General features: G+C 43.2%; 1 protein-coding gene across 2 annotated transcripts in view; it reads left to right on the plus strand.

Moving 5' to 3' along the window:
* Nucleotides 1-22,038, plus strand: part of LOC309392824 (vomeronasal type-2 receptor 26-like) — a gene marked incomplete at both ends in the record, with an annotated part of 285,994 nt that extends 263,956 nt beyond the window's left edge. Inside the window, 6 exons of one of the 2 annotated variants that reach the window (XM_081954298.1) lie at nucleotides 4,278-4,504; nucleotides 4,945-5,233; nucleotides 13,993-14,787; nucleotides 19,909-20,121; nucleotides 20,705-20,831; nucleotides 21,128-22,038. In XM_081954298.1, coding sequence (XP_081810424.1) covers nucleotides 4,278-4,504; nucleotides 4,945-5,233; nucleotides 13,993-14,787; nucleotides 19,909-20,121; nucleotides 20,705-20,831; nucleotides 21,128-22,038 — 2,562 coding nt within the window. Of the gene's footprint in view, nucleotides 1-4,277; nucleotides 4,505-4,944; nucleotides 5,234-13,992; nucleotides 14,788-19,908; nucleotides 20,122-20,704; nucleotides 20,832-21,127 lie in introns of those variants that run through there. The other variant, XR_014175500.1, reaches the window with a different exon arrangement.
* Nucleotides 22,039-22,599: the final 561 nt, after the last annotated feature.

Genomic DNA, 22,599 nt, shown 5'->3' on the forward strand with positions numbered 1-22,599 from the left:
GAGGTTTTTGCTCCGAGCTTGAAAGCCTCTACGTTGAGGGCAGCATTGGTGTGGGCTGCTAAGTATCAGTGTAATGTTACCCATATTGATGTTGAAACAGCGTATCTGCATGCTCCATTGCAGCATACCATTTATATGAAGATGCCACCAGGTGTGGATTCTAATGGCCAGACTGGTTGTTGGAGACTTAAAAAGAGCCTTTATGGTTTAAAACAGTCCGGTTTTGAGTGGAACAGATGCATAGTTAATGAACTAAAAGCTATGGGATTTATTCCAGGTTTGGCTGATCCTTGTTTGTTTAGACGGGTGAAAAATGGTTTGATCTCGTTGTTGCTTTTGTTCACGGACGATATAGCTATTATTACTAGGTCTGAACAGGAAGCTATTGACATTGTTTCACAATTAGAGAGTAAATTTAGAATCCGGAATTTGGGTGAAATTAAGCATTATCTGGGCTTAGATGTGGTTAGAACCAGTAAAGGTTTTAAGCTGTCACAGGCTGGTAAAATTAATCATTTACTTAAGAAATATAGCATGGAGCTATGTAAGACTGCAAAGACACCAATGGCATTGGGGTTTAAATCTGAGGTAACTGAGGGTACTGGTTTTGATAAAGGAATCTATCAATCTTTGATAGGTAGCCTAATGTACCTAAGTAATTGGTCTAGACCAGATATATCATTTAGTGTGAACCAACTAGCTAGATTCAATGGTAGTCCTTCAGAGAGGCATTGGCAAGCAGCAAAGCGTGTGCTGCGTTATTTGAAGAAAACTATCCACTATGCATTGTATTTAGAACCAAATAGGGATTTAGTTTTGACTGTTTATGCTGATGCGAATTTTGCAGCTGCTATAGATAATAGGAAGTCAACTTCCGGCATAGCCTTTATGCTAGGTGGTGTACTGATTGGATGGAAGTCGATACGACAGAAACACATAAGCTTATCCACAATGGAAGCTGAGTTTTCATGTTTGTCGTTGACATGTACTGAGCTGATATATTATAAGCAGTTGCTTATAGATATGGGATTAAGTATCAATGAACCTTTTACTGTGTATGAAGATAATCAGGCAGCAATAAAAATGGCGACTAGTTTAGCTATTAAGACGAGGTCGAAGTATACTGATTTGAGGTATCTTAATGTTCGACAAAGCATTAAGGATGGCCTGATAAAGTTGGAATATTGTTCAACTGAAGACAATTTAGCAGACAACTTCACTAAGGCACAAAGTTCAGTGAAACATACCTCATCATGTGAAGGTTATCATCTTACATTGTAAGTGGATATATTGATCTACCCAAAGGGGAGAATGTTAGGGTGTAACCAACAAGTTGGGTAGACAATATATTGTTATATATCTTTAAGAGAGGAGATCTGCTAATTGGTAGATTGCAGCATATAAATTGCAGCTGATGTTCTCTGTCTCTCTCCCTCTTGCCTGATGTATGATAACTGCTGTCTAACTGTTATTACTGTTGCTACTACTTACTGTGTGTAAGTTATTGGACTGTTTTTCTCTGTGTATGACTTTTTGGCTGTGTTTATGGATTTTGCTATATTCTTCAGAAAGTAAAGTTTATTTTTGTTACTTTACTATCCATTATTCTGTGTGGTTGCTTTATATATATCGCACGCTGCGTATACTTTACAGGGTTGCTCTGTTATAACCTCGACCTGGGGTTCATTGCTAGTGCTTAATCGCACCAGTACCACTAACAGAGCTGTATTTCCATCTGTGGAGAATCGTTGTGATACAACAACACAAATTCCATTCCTGACCAGCACAGGGGTGAAAATCCTCATGAAATTCTCTCCCTTCTTGGTGTCTGAAGCAAAGAGGCCAATCAGGGTCCATCTGAAATAGAGGAGCAGCTGGACAATGGCTGGGTACTGGAATCCTTCTTTGGGGAACATCTGGTGGAAAAAGGGGAACTGATTTTTATCTCTTAGGGTCTCTGAAGCAATTCTATCACTGATCTAAAAAAGCAATGAAGAATGCCGTGTTATATTGAGGGTTAGATCAAATCCAAAATGTTAGCATTTAATAAATCCAACCTGGTTCTCAGGAACCTATTAGAAGAATTTATTATCAATTAGCCATTAAGCCATGTCAAGATGAATAATGTAGAACACAGAGCATCAATAAGTCCATATATAAAAATGGAAAGTAATAAAAAAATAAGTGAGAAAGAATATGAATAAAGACTGGAAAACATATTTATGCATTACCCTTAAAATTTGCCACAGTCATACCCACATATCCAGTTCTCAATGGAAGAGTTTTGCTCCAATAAGGAGCTGCATTATATGTAATTTTGGAATTCTGACCACCCAGGAAATCAATTGTTTGGATTTAAGCAATGGGTCATTTGTCTAACAATGCAGTCCAAGATCTTTCTCTTTCTTAGACAGTAGACATTCCAATAACAGATTTATTAAGATGCATGACTGGGGCTCCACAAATAAAATCCTTTTCATTATAAGCAGTTGATTATATTTCTTTAATTAACCATTATGACTAGTTTTTCAAATCTTGCTCAAATAAATACGACCCTGAGATATTAAGGCATTTCTGTGTCTCAATACGTGGCAATTTGGGAGGTCTGTTTGTAGCAGCTCATCCACTTCAATGTGCCAACCTTACTGAGGTTGGGTGTATCTTTCTCTGCTCGGATATGCCAGATTCTTTGTGCAGCCTTCTCTTGAACTTGTTCTCCGAGGACGCAAGAGACAGGGAAACCACAGCTCCTAATAGATTTGTCAGATGTTCAAGAAAAGTGGTCTGTAATTGAAATTTTGTTGGTTCTGACAGACCAGATTTTGGGGTTCTCTCATTTTCCACTAATTTCATTTTAGATCAATAATAATATTCCCTAATTTTAGTGAGAGAGAAAAATGAACAACTTCCTAAATTAGTTCTGAGGGCAGAAGCTAAAGTTCTTTTATCCATCTCTAAGATACTCTTCAGATGCTGGGACTGGAATTGTACTGAGCATGAACTATTTTAACTATAGTTTGATATAGGAGCTTGGAAATACAGACTTTAATATATTGGGCTAAGGAAACTGGATGGTTTTTAAAATTTAAGCAGCAAATTCACTGAGTCCCCTGCTCTAAAGGCGCTTCATTGAACAAGAGTGAGTGAACTTTCAGTTCTGGAGAAAAGTACCCTAAATAAGGAAATATGTTAATTCACTCTATTGACTCACCATCAAATAGCCATCTATGGCTATGATGTTATTTTCCAAACACCCTAACTGTTGACTTTCATTTATTAATTTTAAAACAATTATTAGCAGAGTGGGAACCAACTCTTCTCAACAACCCAAGTTGAAACTATAAAAGTAATATCATAACATCAGCAAAGAGGCATTTATCTCCTAAGGCATCCTTACTTCATGCCTTGATTTTGACATCTTTTCACTCATTTCTTTAAACCTTTCTCCCCCCCTCCCCCTCTCCTTGCTTTCTTCCTGCATTCATTCCATGGGGTGAGAAGCAGCCCTGATTTCATTTTTTCTAACCTCTCTCTCTCCCCCCCCTTCCTTTTTTTTTAACTCTGCAAAATTCTGGTAATTAGTTTTTCAATAAAGTTGATTTTGTTCTTGGAGACAGGCCATACTATAGCATCAGCCCTTTTGTGTGGTGCCCTTGAGCATTAGCTTTCAAAATAAAGTACATTTTGGTTCCAACTCAGCTGCCAACTATTTCAGTTCTGTGATATGCTCTGGCATTAACTGGTCCCTGGAGTTTTGTCTTTTATCACTATGCCAACAAATCTCAGATTTATTTGTTTCTTCAGCCACAGGTGCTGTGTATTCCCTCTGGCCTCAGTTTCAAGCATGGAGACCCCAAATCTCTCAATTCTAGATGATGGCTTTAATTCGATATCTGCCCCTGTTATTATGAATCACATGGGGATTATTTCCCTTTCATTTCCCTCTACAGAATTTCCCAACAACCTTTGAGTGCAAGAACTGGTTGAATTATCCAGGGATCTCTCCTGAGAGGGAGAATTATGATAAAAGTTTCAGCCCTGCTCTTTGGCCGAATCCTCCACGGGAGACTTTGAGCAGAGAAATATGGAGTTTTGGGACAGGCAGGGTCTGTGCTCTTGAATGTCCGTCTCTCTCCTTTCCAGATGAAGCTGAGTGTTTCTCTGTGTTTCAATCAGGAAAGCAACTGGATCATATTCCACCTTGTGAGAGTCCTTTGAATTCTTCTAATTCTTCTTGAGAAACAGAAAAGGGATTCATTGATTCACCCCCATGAATGATGGACCTCCTGCTTCTGCTTCTGATTCTGCTGGTGTCCCATTCAATCTCTGGGAAGCTGAGAATGAAATGCCCACAGAGTTTGGAGAACCAGGATGGAAAACAACCACAGAGCTTTTACAGCCCAGGAGACCATCTCATTGGTATAGTCGCCACTGGAGAGGAAATATTGCATACAAACTTGCTTTTCAACGTGGCTCCTTCTCTTCAGTTTGTTTTTTGTGATCTGTAAGTCATTCAGGGTGATAGAGTTGCACTCCCTCCATTCTAACACTCTCCTTCTTTTCTGTTTTTATTTTTCATTTATTCCTATATTGGGGATTATGTCTAATTTCCTGAATGATTTGGATTTCCATGGCTTCTCTCTTTTGTCTGATTTTGTGAAAGAAACTCAAATCGAAAAATAGGCCTGAAAGGGCTGCAGATTATTTTCCCCGCTCAGTTCAATCCTTAATTTATCACTTAATTTATCACTTGAATAATGAATTTTATTTAAAGTAGTGGTGGAACCAGTTGTAGTTGCTGTACCTCAGCCCATTTCCATATTTGTATAACTGATCATTGCTTTTGGATCAATGTTGGCTTAAGGATCAGTAGGCTTTCAGAGGCTTATATATTTTTAAAAAGTATTTGTTGCTGCCCATGATAATCATTTTTTTTAATAATAGGTATGCTAATGGTTTTCCAGATGCCTTAAGATTCATTTTCAACATTCAAATGGTCAACAAGAATTCCCAGCTCCTGCACAATCTCACACTTGGCTACAACATCCATGCCAACTATTGGAGCACTTTCCACACTTCAGATGCCTTGGTGGACATTCTCTCCAATGGAGAAGCCAATGTCCCCAACTACGGCTGTGGAAGGAAGGAGAACCTTCTGGCTCTTCTTGATGCAGCTGGAAGGGACATCTCCATCCAGATGTCAACATTAGGAGGCACCTACAAAGTCCCACAGGTTTGTGTGTGTTTTTCTCCTTCTGGTAAAGTGTGGGGTAGGTGGTGGTGGGTGAGCAATAGATGCAATCATGTCTTCTCCATGGAATTCAAAATCTGCTTTTCTCCATATTAGCAAAAATGACAATATTTTACCCCATTATGTTCATGTTGAAATTAATCATAAAAGGCCTGAAATGGAAGCAATACATTCCCCGGAGAAGACATTCTACCAACTATTTAACTGATCAAAAAATATCCCTGGTTGTTGGGGCTTCTATTGGCATCTTCATTTCCACATATAAATAATATCCAGTTGGATTGAAGTTGGCAATAGTAGCATTTTATCTATCTAAATAGTGGAATAGAAAGGACTCTAGCAATTATAGACCAAATATACTAGCAGATATTGTGGCTGAAATGTATGCCTGGATCCTCTTAGTTAAACTTGAGAAAAATGCATTCCTTGCAGAAGAAACAGAAGGTTTTAGGTAGTGAATAGCTATATAGATTTTATAAGAAATATTGCATGTCAATAATCTAATATTGGTAACAAATTTGTCTTGAAATATCTAATCTATATCAGCGAAGTAAAACACGGTTTTGCTGGCTTTCTAGATGTTAGTGCATTTGTCATAATTAACAGAGAAATATTATATAGGAAATTGATTGCCCTCAAAATGGAGCTTCACCTGTTGGCCCTGATCCAGGCTCTTTCTCCAGGTCCTTGTTTGAGAGGGAGGTTTGGGCTCAATGGAGCAATGAGAAGAAGGATTGATACTTACCAAGGAGGAAGGGAAGGATGCATATTTGAACCCTTGTTATTCTCTCTTCATATTGACAATTTACTTCAACTAATGAAGGATCCAAAAACACATCATAAATAACTGTCATTTCTTTCTTTGCCAAAAAATTACTAAATTAGTGGACCAGTGAAATGCAGTGCACATAGTTTCCAGTACTTGGATTTTAGAAAGGCTTTGACAAAGTAAACCACCATCTACTTCTTGGTAAGCTAAAAATATGTGGGATAGACAGCATCACCCCCAGATGGACTCAGCCTGTGGTCCTCAATGGAACTACATCTACATGAGGGAAACAAGCAGTGGGGGACCCCAAGATTCCATTTTAGGCCCACTACTCTTCATCATCTTCATCAAGGGTTTGGATGAGGGATAGATGGGGAACTCATCAAATTTACAGATGACACTAAACTGACCGGAATAGCCAACAGCCCAGAAGATAGGCTCAAGATCCAGATGGATCTAGATGGACTTGAACCCTGGGCCTATCTCACAAAAGGAAATTCAGTATAGAGAAAAGTAAAGTAATACAATAGCAGAGTTGGAAGGGACCTTGGAGGTCTTCTAGTCCAAACCCCTGCCCAGGCAGGAAACCCTATACCGTTTCAGACAAATGGCTATCCAACATCTTCTTAAAGATTTCCACAACTTCTGGAGGCAAGATGTTCCACTGATTAATTGTTCTGACTGTCAGGAAATTTCTCCTCAGTTCTAAGTTGCTTCTTTCCTTGATTAGTTTCCACCCATTGCTTCTTGTTCTACCCTCAGGTGCCTTGGAAAATAGTTTGATTCCGTCTTCTTTGTGGCAACCCCTGAGTCTTACACTGAGGTTAGAAAAACCAAATGTACAGGTACAGATTAGGTGAAACCTGGCTCAATAGCAGGAACTGTGAGAGGGATCTTGGAATCTTAGTGGACAATCTCTCAAATGTGAGCCAACAATGTGTGGCAGCAGCCAAAAAAAGCCACTACAATCCTAGGCTGCATCAACAGAAGGATAGAATCCAAATCACGAGAAGTATTGATACCATTTTATAATGCCTTGATAAAACCACCCTTGGAATAGGGCATTGATGGCGAACCCTTTTGGCACCAAGTGCTCTTGTCAGGGACGCAATCTGGAAGAGAAGTTGCCCAGTGTACATGCCAGTACGTACATGTGCACCAGGCAGCTCCTCTTCCGGTTTCTGGCACGCACCCACATGACAATCAGCTGGCTAGTGCGCATGCGCTCGCAGAAACCGGAAGACCAGCTCTTCCAGTTCCTGGCACTGCCATGCGCACATAGGCCAGCTGATTGTTGCACACACATGCGCACCAGAAACCCGGAAGAGCAACGGGCAAGGCCATGCGTGCCAGGTGACATGGCTCTGTGTTCCACTCAGCCTGAGCTAAGAAGCTGAGGCAGAGGGCGCCATTTTCCAATCCTGGGGCCTCTGTGCATCCTGTTTTTGGCCTCCCCAGCCCCCAGAAGCACTCTGCCGGCCAAAAGCTTTGGTCTTACTTTGCAGTTTCAATCCGTGGGTGGGGACTGGCAAGTGGACGGGGTGATTTGGGCGGGGCAGCCTCATGGTCCCACGTGGGCCAGATTAATGGCTTCAGTGGCCTTTATCCGGCCCGTGGGTCATAGTTTGAGGACCCCTGGTATAGGGTCTCCTACTTGAGCAGGGGGTTGGACTAGAAGACCTCAAAGATCCTTTCCAACCCTTTTATTTTGTGATAAGTTCTGTTATAGGTCCATATGTTTAGCATGCTAAATACCTATTGGAACATGCTGATTTACACTGTGATATTATTATACTTACACATTGGATTATATACCCTGTGATTTGGGAATTTACACAATTTCTACTTTGTCTAAAATCAGAAAATATGGGTATTTGCATTAAATTTAATCTATGGAAACTGACAGACTCTGAAAATTGTGGCTGTTAGAACAGACAAAACTTCAATAAAAGACCAATCTTGGATTCTACTACTGACAAATTGTATGAGGAACTGAGGTCTCCCTGTTTCCTGTACAACTGGAGAAGCTAAAAAGATTCCTCCACAAAGAATCTGGGCCTTAGAAGCATTAAAATATGCACCAATGCTCAAAAATTATAGTAGGCCGTTTATTGGAATAGAATACTTCAGTTGGCATTTGCACATGTTTATCTAATTGCAATAAATTGTAGGGGTGAGATACAGTAATATGACTTACGGTACATTGTTTATAGTTTTTTAATTTATTTATTATTTTCCACATTTATAATACAATCTTGCTAATATTCTGTCTTTAATATTTTAAACAATGTCTAATTAACAAATTATTCTAATGCCTTCATGAGAACAAGATTGGATTTATTAAAATATAATAGTTTGGACTTGATTTGACCCCAAATATAACACAGCATTCTTCATTGTGCAAGGTTTTTGAATGCAGCTCAGAATCTGATAAGTCCAGTGAAACGAAGACGAAGCTATGGATTATCAGCTTTTATTTCTGCAGAAAGCAAAAGACTGGATGACCTTTGTGTCTCCCACCTTAACAGAGCAGGCAGAGAGAGAAAAACAGGCATGTGCCAAAAACTTTTCCAAACATCTTATAGCTTGCACAGAACGTCATTGCTATAGAAACATAATTTGATATCACGCAAATTTCATGATTTTTGTTGGCGCTCTGAAAACCATAGACTGTAGAAGGGAAAAGAAATCCATTTTGGGAGTATAACTCATAGCTTTGTTAGGGAATGCTGAACACACGTTTTAAGGTACAAGCAAGGCTACTTGGCAGATTCCATATTTTACTTTTCACAAGACGTTACTTTGCTAGGCTAAGCTTGGCAATTCACCTAGAAGTTTTATCTATGTAGTTGGCACGTTAGGTTACAATGGAGCTTCTCTCAACAGCAATTTAACAAAAGATGAATTAGGTTACACTCTGTGTATGCTCTAATGCAGTGATGGCAAACCTTTTAGAGACAGAATGCCCAAACTGCAACCCAAAACCCACTTATTTATCTCGGAGTGCCAACATGGCAATTTAACCGGAATAATGAGGTTTTAGTTTAGAAAAACAACTAATTCATGATTAAAGTCTTTTCTCTGAAAACCCCCCCACAATAACAGCGCTTTCAATGATACAAACATCTTTATATTGAAAGGTAAACATTTGCCTTTGTCATGCTTTTGATTAATGTGATCTTTGCTGTTGAATGCAAGCTGATAATTTTTCTAACCTTGACTCATAGTTTGTAGGTTTGAGAGCAACACATGCAGCACTCAGGTCATCTGTTCATCCAGGGGTGTCAAACTCAATTTCAATGAGGGGCCCATTGTGGTTGACTTCGAAGGCCATGGTGGGCATGGCCAGCTCTCACTGCTGCTGTGCTCACTCTCCTTGGTTGCCCATGGTGTGTGCAGGAGGTAAAAGTATGTGTGTGAGAGGGAGGCCCACTCCCTGTCCTTACGAGACCTAGCTTTGTGACCAAAGCATCCTCAATGATAGGATGGGAGACCACCAGGAGAGGTCAGGAGGATGGGACAAGGGGATGGTAAAAGGCAGCAGGGCCGCTGGTGATCAAGTGCTAAGGCAGGATTTACCTCACACCCTCACCCTCTCTCATTATAATCTCGTTCCTTCCCTTCTTTTTCCTTCCCTCTTCATTCTTCCTTCCCCTTTTTCCTTCTGAGACTGAGAACAAACCAGCAAAACTGTCAAAATGATGGCTCTGGTAGTTGATCAGAGCGCCTCTGTTTTTTATGTACAACAGCTTTAGCATTTAAGAGCAGAGCTAAGTTAGTTGCTTTTCTATGAATACATAAAGATCCTTGAAAGATCTCTTCTTCTTCTTTTTTTAAACAAAGTTTTATTGGTTTTTAAAAAAATAATAATAAGGAAAAGGGTATTGGAGTAGGTTACAAAATTTTGACAGTTACAATGTGTGAAGGGTATCCCCACCCCCACCCCCGTACTCATGGTATTCATTTAAACAAATAATTCAATATTACATAGTGATAGTTTGTCAGCATATAAATTCATATAAAAATTTCAATCAATTTATATAAAGCCGAATTCCTTATTCATTTTTGTGATGAGTTTTCTTGGTATTGCCCCCTCTCCCCCCGGCAGCAGAGCTCCGGCCCCTCCCGTGTCCTGTATGTCGGGTTTAAGATCATCAGGTATATCTAGGAGTGCTTTAGTTTTTTCCATAAAGGCCTGTGCCTCTATGGTTGTGTTGATTCTAACTCTAGTATCCTCCCAGAAAATTAACATACCTTCAGGCATCAACCATCTAAACCACACCCCTTCCTGGTAAAGCTTCTTCGCTAATTGCGAATAGTTTTTTCTTTTCTTTCTAACTTTCTTAGGGATCTGTTTCAGAATGGTTATTTCTCTATCTGGATATTTCAGCACTTGCCCTCTTTGTGCACTCAGAATCTCATCTCTTGTGGTCTTTCTGAGAAATTTAACATGTACCTCCCTGGGAACATTGTGTGTTCTAGCATATGCTGAGTTTACTCTATAAACCAGATCCAGTTCCCACCCCATCTGTTGTTTTTCTTTCTGTATATATTCAGCCAAGATGTTTGTCATGAGGTCCCTTAAACCTTCATCATCTGCCTCCACTACATTTTGGAACCTGAGTAAAAAGGACATTCTTTCAAATTCTGTTTTCATTTAGTGGATTTCAATCTCCTGATTCCCCTTCTGCACCCCTCGCACTTCCCCCCTCATCTCAGCTGTCCCTCCCTCCAAAAGATCCAGTCTCTGTGTATTTTTGCTGGTCTGGTCTTGATTCGCTTTCAGCTGCTCTCTCATTTCCTCTAGTTCACTTTTTATGTCCTCCTGTCCCTTTAAAATTTGTTGGAACATCTGCTGAAAGTCCGTCTCAACAGATTTGGGCTGGATGAATGATGATAACGTTTGTTGACCGGTCGGACTTGAGACTGTAGATGTGGGGGCGGAGACAGCAAAGCTCGGCTTCCCCTGGGGTGGTCTTTTAGGTGGCATTGCATTGAGCAGTAAAAGTTCAAAGTCAATACAGAGAGGAAATTAAGGAGGGAAACCGCCGAGAGAGTTCAGAAGGCTAGGAGTCCAAGCAGAGAGGAAATATTCTAATTACTTCTGGCAGTAGAGTAAAAAAAAAAAGTCCTTTGTTCCAGGGAGATGCAATTCAACAGGAGATTTGTCTGAGTGTCACAGAGGACAAAGACAGGAAGCCTGAACATCTATAGGTGGAGTCAATTTTCAATGTTTATAAAGACAACTGAAGTGTGCCATCTTGCCCTGCCAGCTTCGGGATTTAGAGGCATAGTAAAAAGTTTCCAAAGCTTCCAAAGTTTTCAGATCATCACCTCATTTAAGAAGTTAAAATCCAAAATCCGCCTTTGTTATGGGCGTGAAATCATTAGTAAGATCTCTTCTGTAGGGACCCTGCCTTGGTCTAATTCAGACTGGAAATGTAGCAAAGGAAACTATTTCCCCAATTGCTTTGTCTTTTTTTCCCCACTGGAAACAGCTGTTTGCAACCCACAAGGAGGGGATACTTTCCTAAGAGCTCAGAATTCAAGGATACCAATGTGCCCATGACCACTACCAGATGGATTCGTAACTGGCTAACCAGCCCCACTCAACGTGTAGTCCTCAATGGAACTGCATCTACATGGAGGGAGGTATGCAGTTGAGTACCCCAAGTCTCTGTTTTGGGCCCAGTACTCTTCAACCTCTTCATCAATGATTTGGATGAGGGAATAAATGGGGAACTCATCAAATTTGCAGATGACACCAAGCTGGCAGGAATAGCCAATACTCCAGAAGATAGGCTAAAGATACAGAAGGATCTTCACAAACATGAACATTGGGCACTATCTAATAAAATGAAATTCAATGGTGAAAAGAGTAAGGTTCTACATTTAGGCAACAAAAACGAAATGCACAGGTGCAGTATAGGTGGTATCTTGCTCAACAGTAGTAACTGTGAAAGGGATCTTGGAGTCCTAGTGGACAACCATTTAAATATGAGCCAGCAGTGTGCAGCAGCTGCCAAAAAAGCCAACACAGTTCTAGGCTGCATCAACAGAGGGATAGAATCAAGTTCACGTGAAGTGTTAATACCACTTTATAAGGCCTTGGTAAGGCTACACATGGAATATTGCATTCAGTTTTGGTCGCCACGATGGAAAAAAGATGTGGAGACTCTAGAAAGAGTGCAGAGAAGAACAACAAAGATGATTAGGGGACTGGAGACTAAAACATATGAAGAACAGTTGCAGGAACTGGGTATGTCTAGCTTAAGAGAAAGAAGGAGTAGGGGAGACATGATAGCATTGTTCCAATATCTCAGGGGTTGCCACAAAGAAGAGGAAGTCAAACTATTTTCCAAGGCACCTGAGGGTAAAACATGAAGCAATGGGTGGAAACTAATCAAGGAGAGAAGCAACTTAGAACTGAGGAGAAACTTCCTGACAGTTAGAACAATTAATCAGTGGAACAGCTTGCCTCCAGAAGCTGTGAATGCCCCAACACTGGAAGTCTTTAAGAAGATGTTGGATAGCCATTTGTCTGAAACGGTATAGGGTTTCCTGCCTGGGCAGGGAGTTGGACTAGAAGACCTCCAAGGTCCCTTCCAACTCTGCTATTGTATTGTTTCTCAGGGTGGGGAAGGCCATGGGGGTCCTAGTGATAGAAGAGACCCTCAAGGCCTCCCCAACCCACTAAGATGCCTCCTGGTTCTCCCTCCCTTCCTGCAACAAGGACTCACTTACTTTCCAAACCTCTGTCTCCTCTCTTGTTTCTCGGCTTCTTTGCCTTTGAAGAAGGGAGAGGAGAGTTGGCTGGGAAGTGCTTTTTGTGCCGAGAATGGACGCTCCCCTTGAGATGCACCCGAAGACTACAGCTAGTTCAGAATGCGGCCGCTTCGGCTATCATGGGGAGGACCAGGTACTCCCATATAACACCACTCCTGCGCGAGCTGCACTGGCTGCCTATGGTTTTTCAGGTGCGTTTCAAGGTGTTGGTTACTATCTTCAAAGCGCTCCATGGCACAGGACCTAGTTACCTGTGGGATTGCATTTCACCTCATACATCCCTGCGACCAATTCGCTCCCACAGGGAGGGACTCCTCCGGGTGCCGTCCACTAAGCAATGTCAATGGGCGGCGCCCAGGAGTAGAGCCTTCTCTGTGATGGGCCCAACCCTCTGGAATGACCTCCCCCCCGATATCAGAACCACTACCGACCTCCACTCCATCTGACAGAAACTCAAGACCCACCTGTTCCAATTAGCTGGCTTAACTGATTTATAGTCCCACTTTTAACCTCCTGGCAAACATCTTATTCTGGGGTAGTTTTTAAGGGTAATTTTTAAATTTTTTAATTCGAATTTTAACCATTACTGTACAGTGTATATGTCACCTCCTCCGTCTGTATATATCTATATTTATGTATCCATATTGTTGTTTTAATTTGACTGTACACCGCCCCGAGTCCTTTCTGGGAGAGGGCGCGGTCTATAAATTAAAGTATTATTATTATAAGTATTTTATTATTAGCAACCCACAAGGAGGGGATACTTTCCTAAGAGCTCTCAATTCGGGAATAACAGGGGGGGGGAACCCTGCGCTTTCCACGCCCCATTTTGGCCCTGGAAAGCCTCCTGCACCAACCTGGAAGCAACCCCCCCCCCAAAACCCTGCAACTGTTTGAAGGCTGAAGGAAGCCTCCAACTGAGCCAGGAAGCACTGGAGAGCCAGGCCATTCACACTCACTTCCAGCCCACCGGAGTTTCCTGCACAATGTGAGACCCCCCCTGCATTCTCACGCGTCCCCCGCCCTGGCCCTCCACAAAAGCCCAAAAACCAGCTGGCCGGCAGGAGGTGTGCCTGCATGTGGATGCTAGTGGAGCTGGGCTGGGGCGGCTGGCGTGCCGGGAGAGGACGCTCTGCATGCCACAGGTTTCCCATCACGGCTCTAATCCTTTCAATTCCTTTTCCAGATCAGTTTTGCAAGAGCTTCAGAGGCTCTGAGTGATAAAAGTCGATTCCCCTTTTTCCACCAGATGGCCCCCAAAGAAGGATTCCAGAACCCAGCAATTGTCCAGCTGCTCCTCCACTTCAGATGGACCCTGATTGGCCTCTTTGCCTCAGACACAGAAAAGGCAGAGAATTTCATGAGGACTTTCCCTCCTGTGCTTGTCAGGAATGGAATTTGTGTGGTTATATCACAACTGTTCTCAACAACTGGATATACTGCATACCTCAGGGATTCCCTCTCTAAGTGGAGACAAGTCAACGTCTTTGTTCACTTCATGGAATATGATTCCATTTGGGACAGAATTCTTCCTTTCCATTTAACTCTTATGCGTCTCCCAGGACCCATTGAGGGGAAAGTCTGGATCCTCACAAATTTTGCAAATTATGAAATAAACAAGCGCAGACTTCTCAAATACATCCATAGTATTTGGCTCTTTAGTTATCTGCTAAAAGAAAGGCCAAAAGATTCTGCCTTTAAAACCTATTACTTTGTGGAAGTAAAGATTAAAGATCATTATTTTCATTGTTCTCTTTCAAAGAATGTCTTTTCTGTCAAAGGCCGCAGAAGATGCAACCAGAAAGCCCCACTGGAGACCCTGGAGAAATGGGACAGAAAAGGGGCCCAAAATTCCTACCACCATTACAGTCTCATGAAGACTCTGGTCCAGGCCATGAATGCTGCATATTCCTCCAGATTGAGGAGGGGAAGGAAGGAGGATGAAAAGATCTTGGGGTCTCCAAGGCTGCAGCCATGGCAGGTATGGGGGCCCCAATATGGATCCATTAATCTTAGATACTTTGGAGGAGGAATCCAGAGAAGGAGGGGAACCATCTCAACAGATCTGGCCAATTTAATTATTCAGGGAATTAATGGTTCCAAAGAGTAGATACCATAGCATTTTTATATTTAGAACTGCTAATTGGAAAATGCTGAATTCTTTTTAAAATAAATTCCCGTATTTGTGGGTTTGTGATTAGCCTGGTGGAATTCTACCTTTCTTCCATCCCCATTGCAGGTGGGTCTGTATGCAGCTGGAGAGGCAGCTAAGCCCCCCTGTTCTCCTCCAATGAAAGGGAGCCTGGCGTGGATCTGGATGCTTTATTGGGAGAGGAGGGCAGGTGAAACTGAGGAGATGCAAAGAGTGGAAATCAAATAGAAAGACGAGATAGGCAGCATTAACTAACAGCCAGCAAAGAAGCAGCTGGAACCTCCCCAGCGATGCTCCGTGTGAGGGACGGAGGCCGTCTCCGGATGACCAGGGGTCTCGGTCACAACGGCTGCTTCCGTCTTCTCCAAAGGCTGACAGAAAATGGAGTCTGGCTTCAGACCTTATACTTAGGCTTATCTGCCCCCGGCCACTAGGTGGGGCTAGAGCAACAACAGCACAGCAGTTACCGTATTTTGGGGAATATAAGACGCACCTTTTTCCCTCCAAAAAGAGGCTGAAAATCTGGGTGCGTCTTATACATCGAATACAGCATTTTTTGCCTCCCGAACCCACGACCCCTTCACCAAAATGGCTGTGCATACCCTTATGGAGGCTTTCAGAGAGCTCCTAGGGGCTGGGGAGTGCAGTAACGAGCAAAAAATGGACCATTTTGTCTCCCCCCCAACCCCCAGCAGCACTCTGTAAGCCAACATAAGGCTATGCATGCAATTCTTTTGACAAAAAAACGGGCTTGTTTTTGTGAAAAACAGGCCATTTTTTGCTCATTTTTGCCCCCCCATCAGGATCACTCTGCAAGCCCCCCCCCAAGGCTATTTATGACTTTTAAAAAGGGGGGGGGGCGTTTTCACAAAAACAGGCTGTTTTGGGGAGCTTTGCAGACTTTTTTCCCCCTCTTGGAAAGCTCTTTAACTGGTTGATGAGAATTACATTGATCAAGTGCTTTGCCAGCAGAAACAAAGTCTTAGGTGCTGCAGATTGTCAGAGATTTCCTTCTCCAGCACATGGATAAATACACCTGGAAACATCTACCTACCTACCTACTCTCTCTCTCTCTCCCTACCTATCTATTGTATTTCTCTCTCTATCTCTTTTTTTTCTCTCTCTCTATCCCTTTACCTACCTACTGTATTTCTCTATCTCTATATTTCTCTGTATTTCTCTCTCTATCCCTTTATGTACCTCCCTGCCTCCCCACCTAACTACTCTCTCTCTCTCTCCCTACCTACTTACCGTTTTTCTCTCTCTTTCTCTCTCTCTTCCTACCTACCTACTTAAAAAAAAATTGCCTCTTCAAAACCTTGGTGCGTCTTATACTCCGGTGCATCTTATACTCCGAAAAATATGGTACATGTTGTGGCATGACAACCTTTATAAATTAGGAGGAGACCCTGAGACCATCTAGCCCAATCCCCTCCTCTCTGCAGGAATCCCAGTTCAAGCTTCTTTGACTGATGGCTGCTCAGTCTTTGCTCTCAGACGATCCATCAAGAGGAGACTGAACTTCTCTGCTTTATTAGCTCAGCTCTAAAACATCTCATCCTTTTATCATATTTTCTCTCTCATTCAGCTAAAATCTCCTCTCTTGTAATTAAATTCACTTTTTCCATGTCTGACACTCTGGAATAAGAGTGAGCGGATCTTACACTCGTGTGTAACAGGAGTCAGTTATTGGAAGAGGGTTGCATCCAGTGGTGGGATTCAAATCTTTTTACTACTGGTTCTGTGGGCATGGCTTGGTGGTCTTGTGACTGGGTGGGTGTGGCTTGGTTGTATGACTTGCTGGTCATGTGATTGGGTGGGCATGGCTTGGTGGTCATGTGATTGGGTGGGTGTGGCTTAGTGGTCATGTGATTGGGTGGGCATGGTTAACTTGACATCACTCATGACAAGGTAGATACCTCTCCTTGCGTCAACTACATATAATTTCCCTGTCTATTTATTTACAACTACTGAACATCTAAAATACACAACTGAATCCTATGTATAAATGCCATATGTGTACATACATATTACATAGTTTAGTGTGTAAAGTATATATTGTATACTGTATGTACACACACACACACACAAAGCTCTTCTAAAACTATACACATTCAACCTCACTTATTGCGTTTGGAAAAACACACCCAGAGTCCACTTTCTGCCACACATTTAACTATAACTTCTGCACGTTAGAACATTACACAGGCCTTCAGATGTTCTTCCCTAGCCTGCACATGACTGTTAGAGCCAGGAGATGTCATGGATTGAGTAAAATGTGGCAAAGCTCACTTAACAACACTCTGGCTTAGCAACCAAATTGTTGGGCTCAATTGTCATAAGTCAAGGTCTGTCTCTGCCTTCCTCTGCATGGCAGCCTTGTCCTAGTAAACTCCTTCTCCTTTTCTGGCAATTTTCCTCTCTGTTAAAGGCACCAAAATAATCCAGAGGATATCAGGTCTCCTGCTGGAGCAGGGGGTTGGACTAGATGACCTCCGAGATCCCTTCCAATCCTAGATTGCTGTGCTGTTTCAAAGAGTCTTCTGGAGCCTTCCTTCCTCTCTTCTTTTTTCTCTCCCTCCCCCCCTCCCTCCATATATGTATATATACATCCATCCACCCATCTATATCTTATTCACTTTCTTTTCCCTCCCACCCTCCCTCTCTCTCTTTCTTTCTTTACCTTTTATTTCTTTTTTCTTTTCTTTCTTGTTTCTCCCTTCTTTTTCTTTCTCTCCCTTTCACCCTTTCTTTCTTTCTCTTTTATCCCTTCCTTTCCTCCTTTCAAAGCTAGGAGATCCACCTGAAACAAAAACTCATTTGGATGAAACCAGCCATTACATATACACACTCTTTCTCCCTTCCTCCCTCCCTCCCTCCCTCTAACAACCATCTCTGTGCCTCGCCTCATTGTTTGCTTTTAGCGGCAGGCCGATCACCAAAGTCCTTTCCAAGGGTGCTCTGGGGATCCCCTCCCCCAAAAAACCCAGGTTGCTTCTGGAGGGGGCAGGCAGATGGGTAGCATTCCCCTCTCCCTGGGTGCCTGCAGCCTCGGAGCCTGCAGCAACTGCAGCACAGCAAAGGCAATGAACAACTTCTCACTCGCCAGAGGATTTTCTTTAGTGTGGAAGGGCCCAGAGTTGCTCCACGGCTGCAGGCACCCAGGGAGGGGGGGTTGGGGATGCTGTCCATCTTCCCTCTCCCAAAGCAACCTTGGAGGTTTTCAGCTCCTCTGCAGAGGCATTTTTTAAAAGAAAACCTCCCAAAAGCCACAAGATCCGGAGCTGCCAGTCTCCAGTAAGATGTGCATCTCGTGGCCTGGCCCAGCGCATCCCCTGCCCCACCCACCACCCCCAAATTGCACCTCATTGTGAGCGTCTCTCAGCCATTGTGTGCAGGGAAAAACCTTGCACAGTAAAGAAAAACTTCCCAAGAGTTTGAGAAATTGTTAATTACCTCACACTCACAAGAAGGTTTTCTTTACTGTGCAAGGTTTTTCCCTGCACACAACGGCTAAGAGACGCCTGCAGTGGGGTGCAATTTGGGCCCACCCCTCACCCCAAGGCAAGGCCAATCAACCCAATAAGACTCAATAAGCCAGGTGGTTGCTCCCTCGACCGGCTCCACCAAAGATCCCCTTCATCCTTTTTGAGTTGCTCCGCTTTGCCGCCCGGTGAACAACTGAGCCAAACCGCTCCTGCCAAGCGGCATCCCCCAACTCCCCATGCCCGACCATTAAGCCAACCGATGGTTATGCAACCGGAGCCAACTGGGCGCAAAGTTGGGTTGACAATGAGCCTCCGAGGTCTCCCTCCTGCCTGCTTGCCCAGCACTTGCTCAGCTGCCCCCTCTGATCCCCCGGCTGGACTCAGCCACTCACCGGTGACTGGAAAGTGAGGTCATCCACCGCCTTCTTGTCCAGCACTTGCTCAGAGAGCCCCAACCCTACTGCTCACCCCCCCCAGCCTCCCCCCCCAACCTCCCCCATGCCTGGGCACAGACACTCACCGGTTCTTTCTTCTTCTGTTTCCAAACTAAGCCCCGGTTGGTTGGTTGGTTAAAGTGAGCTTGGATCCGAAAGCTCCATCACTGGAGGCTTTTAAGAGGGAGAACTTTTCGGCTGCCAGCTGGCAAAGAAAGCTCTCAGCCATGACCGGCGCTGCTGTGGCTCCCGCAGGCTGGGTGGACAAAGGAGCAGGTGGCGGCTGCGGCCTCAGTCTGGCACGAGCTGAGGGCCTGGTCTGGGGAGGTGGGGAGTGGCTCGCCCAGGCAGCTACTGCAACAGCAGGGCTGGCCAGGTCCCACCCCGTGTGTTGCACCCCCCTCCCAGCTTTCGCCCATGCCTCCATGTCGTTTTTGGGCGTGCAACATGCAGGAGATCCTAGCTGCAGTTTACTCGTGAGCAACATTGGCCAGGAGAGGCAGGGAGAAAGGCCAATGGGGCTCAGGAGTAAACTGAGGTTCCTAAGTGGGATCGAGCCAGGGGTGGGTTCTGGCTACCGCTACTGCCGGTTGCTCTGCGCATGCGCAGAAGCCAAAAACAATATGGCCAGAGAACCGGTTCAGGGGCATGGCCAGCCTGGGTTACTGCTGGTTCCAGCAACCCAGGCCACCAGGTTACTACCATTTCAGCCAAACTGGTCGAAACAGGTAGGAACCCACCTCTGATCTGGAGGTGTTTTCCATCAGGATTACAAGGGAGAAGATTAGCCTGACAGATTTCTTATTGATCAACCCTTGATTTCTGGGAATCAATCTGTTGTTTTCAAAGAGTTTATGAATAATCTCTTTTTTCTCTGTTCATTTTATTCATTCACTTATGAAGATTATGGCAGTATTTGTATCCTATTTAACCATATTTGGAGATGAGACAATTGTAGAAGAAAGATTCAATGTGGGATAAGAAACAAAGTTTTCTGTTTTTCATATTCCTGGATGTTCCCATTCTAGTTTCATCCCTTTCTGGAGAAGAATGAATTTTGGAATATTTCTCACTATAAACTGTACTTGGACCAAAATGGAGAGATAGCAGCAGATCTGGCCATTTGGGGCTTCTTGGTTCTCCCCAAGAAGGATCCCAGAAAAGAGTATCTGGCACTTTTTCAAGAACAGAGACTTTCTATCAGACAAGATGCTCTTTCACGGCTAAAGTTGCTCAATAAGGTGGGATAAATTTTGGTGTCTTTTCTCTGTTTTCCAAAGCCTGAGGTCCCATTTCAAGTCGGCAAAGCTTATAGTCTCCAGGGTGGTTGGCCTCCCATGCCAGTTGGTGTCATCTAATGGAAGTTCTTCAACAGACAGGACCTAAGTGGAGGGGCTTTGCCATGTTTTATGGAAAACTTTCAAGATCTTACTGGTCAGAGTTTTCTTTCTTCATCACAGTTTTATTCTATCTTTAAAAAATCTAATGGAATAAAAGTTTCCTAAAAATTTTATAGTAAACTTTATTCTCAGTTTAATATGAATATATCATCATACTTAAATCTTTTTTTCAATTCCATCCCTCTAGACTATTAAGTAGAAAAGTACCTTATTGCAATGTTAAATTCCAAAAGGAAAAGGAAGGAACTAAATAAAGAATCTGCCAGTTGTTCTACCTCCTGCATCTGTTTAGAAGTAGTCAGAGATTTCATATTTACCTCAGTGAAGACCAGAGGCTACTTGTCTCCATCCATTTCTACCTCCATTTTCCATGGACGGAGAGTCCTAACATCTTTTCTTTGCCATTCCTTGTTCTTCGGCTCAGTCCCTGCCTGAGTCCAGATGTGTGGAAAGCTGTCGTCCTGGATTTGTCAAGAGGGCTCGAGAAGGAGAGCCAGTTTGCTGCTACAACTGCATTCCTTGTCCGGAGGGGACCTTCTCCACTCAGGAAGGTGGGTCACATTGGAGGAAAGGAAGTGGAACTGATTCATTACATACATCAAATAATAAAGTTTGGTTCTGAACATCACACAGGAAATTATTTGGGTCCCAATTCTTCTCTCACTTTCATAGACGATTAAACAAAAAATGATTTTTTAAAAAAGTCTTATACTTCTTACCATCTCTCACTAGTGGTACTAATAAATGTGTCCTAGACAATATCTCCTGGTATCATTGTTGTCCAAATAAGGTATTTCCTGCAAGGTAAAAGAAGAGAATAGTAAGGGAATATGGTTTTTTTTCTCAGATGCAGGAAAATGCACCAAGTGTCCGGATGACAAATATCCAAACGAGGACAGAATCCAATGTATCCCCAAAGTTATAACCTTCCTGTCTCATGAAGAACATCTGGGCATCATCCTGGTCTCTGTTGCCCTGCTCTTGTTCCTAACTACAGGCCTTGTTTTAATTGTCTTCATTAAATACCGAGAAACTCCCATTGTCAAAGCCAACAACCGGGATCTCTCCTACATCCTCCTGGTCTCCCTCCTGCTTTGCTTCTTGTCTTCTACTCTCTTCATTGGTCAACCAAGGAAAGCCACCTGCCTTCTCCGACAAACAGTCTTCAGCATCATCTTCTCAGTTGCCATTTCTTCTCTCTTGGCCAAAACCATCACGGTGGTGCTGGCTTTCCTGGCCACAAAACCAGGAAACCGAGTGAAGAGATGGCTGGGGAAAAGCTTGGCCAACTCCATCATCCTTTCTTCTTCTGCTCTCCAAATTATCATCTGCTCCATTTGGCTGGGAGTTTCTCCCCCCTTCCCTGACTCTGACCTCCACTCCCAGCCTGGAGAGATCATCCTGCAATGCAACGAAGGGGCTGTTGTCATGTTCTACGTCACCCTCAGCTACATGGGCTTCCTGGCTGCCATCTGCTTCACGGTGGCTTTCCTGGCCAGGAATCTGCCTGGGGCCTTCAACGAAGCCAAGCTGATCACCTTCAGCATGCTGGTCTTCTGCAGCGTCTGGGTGACTTTTGTGCCCACCTACCTGAGCACCAAAGGGAAATACATGGTGGCTGTTCAGGTCTTCTCCATCCTGGCCTCCAGTGCTGGTCTGCTGGTCTGCATCTTCATCCCCAAGTGCTACATTATCCTTCTGAGGCCAGACCTGAACACAAAGGAGCATCTCACAGCCAGAACAAATGTAAAAACATGAGAAAAAACACCATGATATTTAAGAATTGTATAATGTCCATTTATTTGAACGAATACCTGAATTATTTCCACTTAGATAGTATGCAGGAATCAAAGAACATATCTAGATGTTTCCAAATGGGAAATTGTTGAAGGATTTTAATTCTTATAACTGCCTTCCTTTTCACCTCAATAAATCTTGCTAAAGAGAACTCTGCTAAAGTCATTCAGAGGAATTTGTTGTTCACCAACAGCCAATGAATTTGACACCTTTTAAAAATCGTTTTTTAAAAAAAGATTCCTATGGACAGCACTAAAAGTGTATGTGTGAGAGAATGAATAGGAAAAGTGGTAAGATGGATTCTATGGGAGCCAAGCTCCAACTACCATGTTATTTGATAATCTCCATGAGAACCATTGGCCATCCCACCAAGCCAGAGAAGGTGGGGGCCTCCAGGTCCTCTTGCTTAGATGTTCTCATCCAAGGAGACCTGCTTAGTTCACCTTTCCCATAGTTGCTCCTGCCCTGTTAAAGAAGCTTTTCTATGAGATCCACCATCCTGTCTCCATCCTGTTTTTTGGG

This window comes from Natrix helvetica (genome assembly GCF_964273705.1).
Source record: "Natrix helvetica genome assembly, chromosome: 5".
NCBI lineage: Eukaryota > Metazoa > Chordata > Lepidosauria > Squamata > Natricidae > Natrix > Natrix helvetica.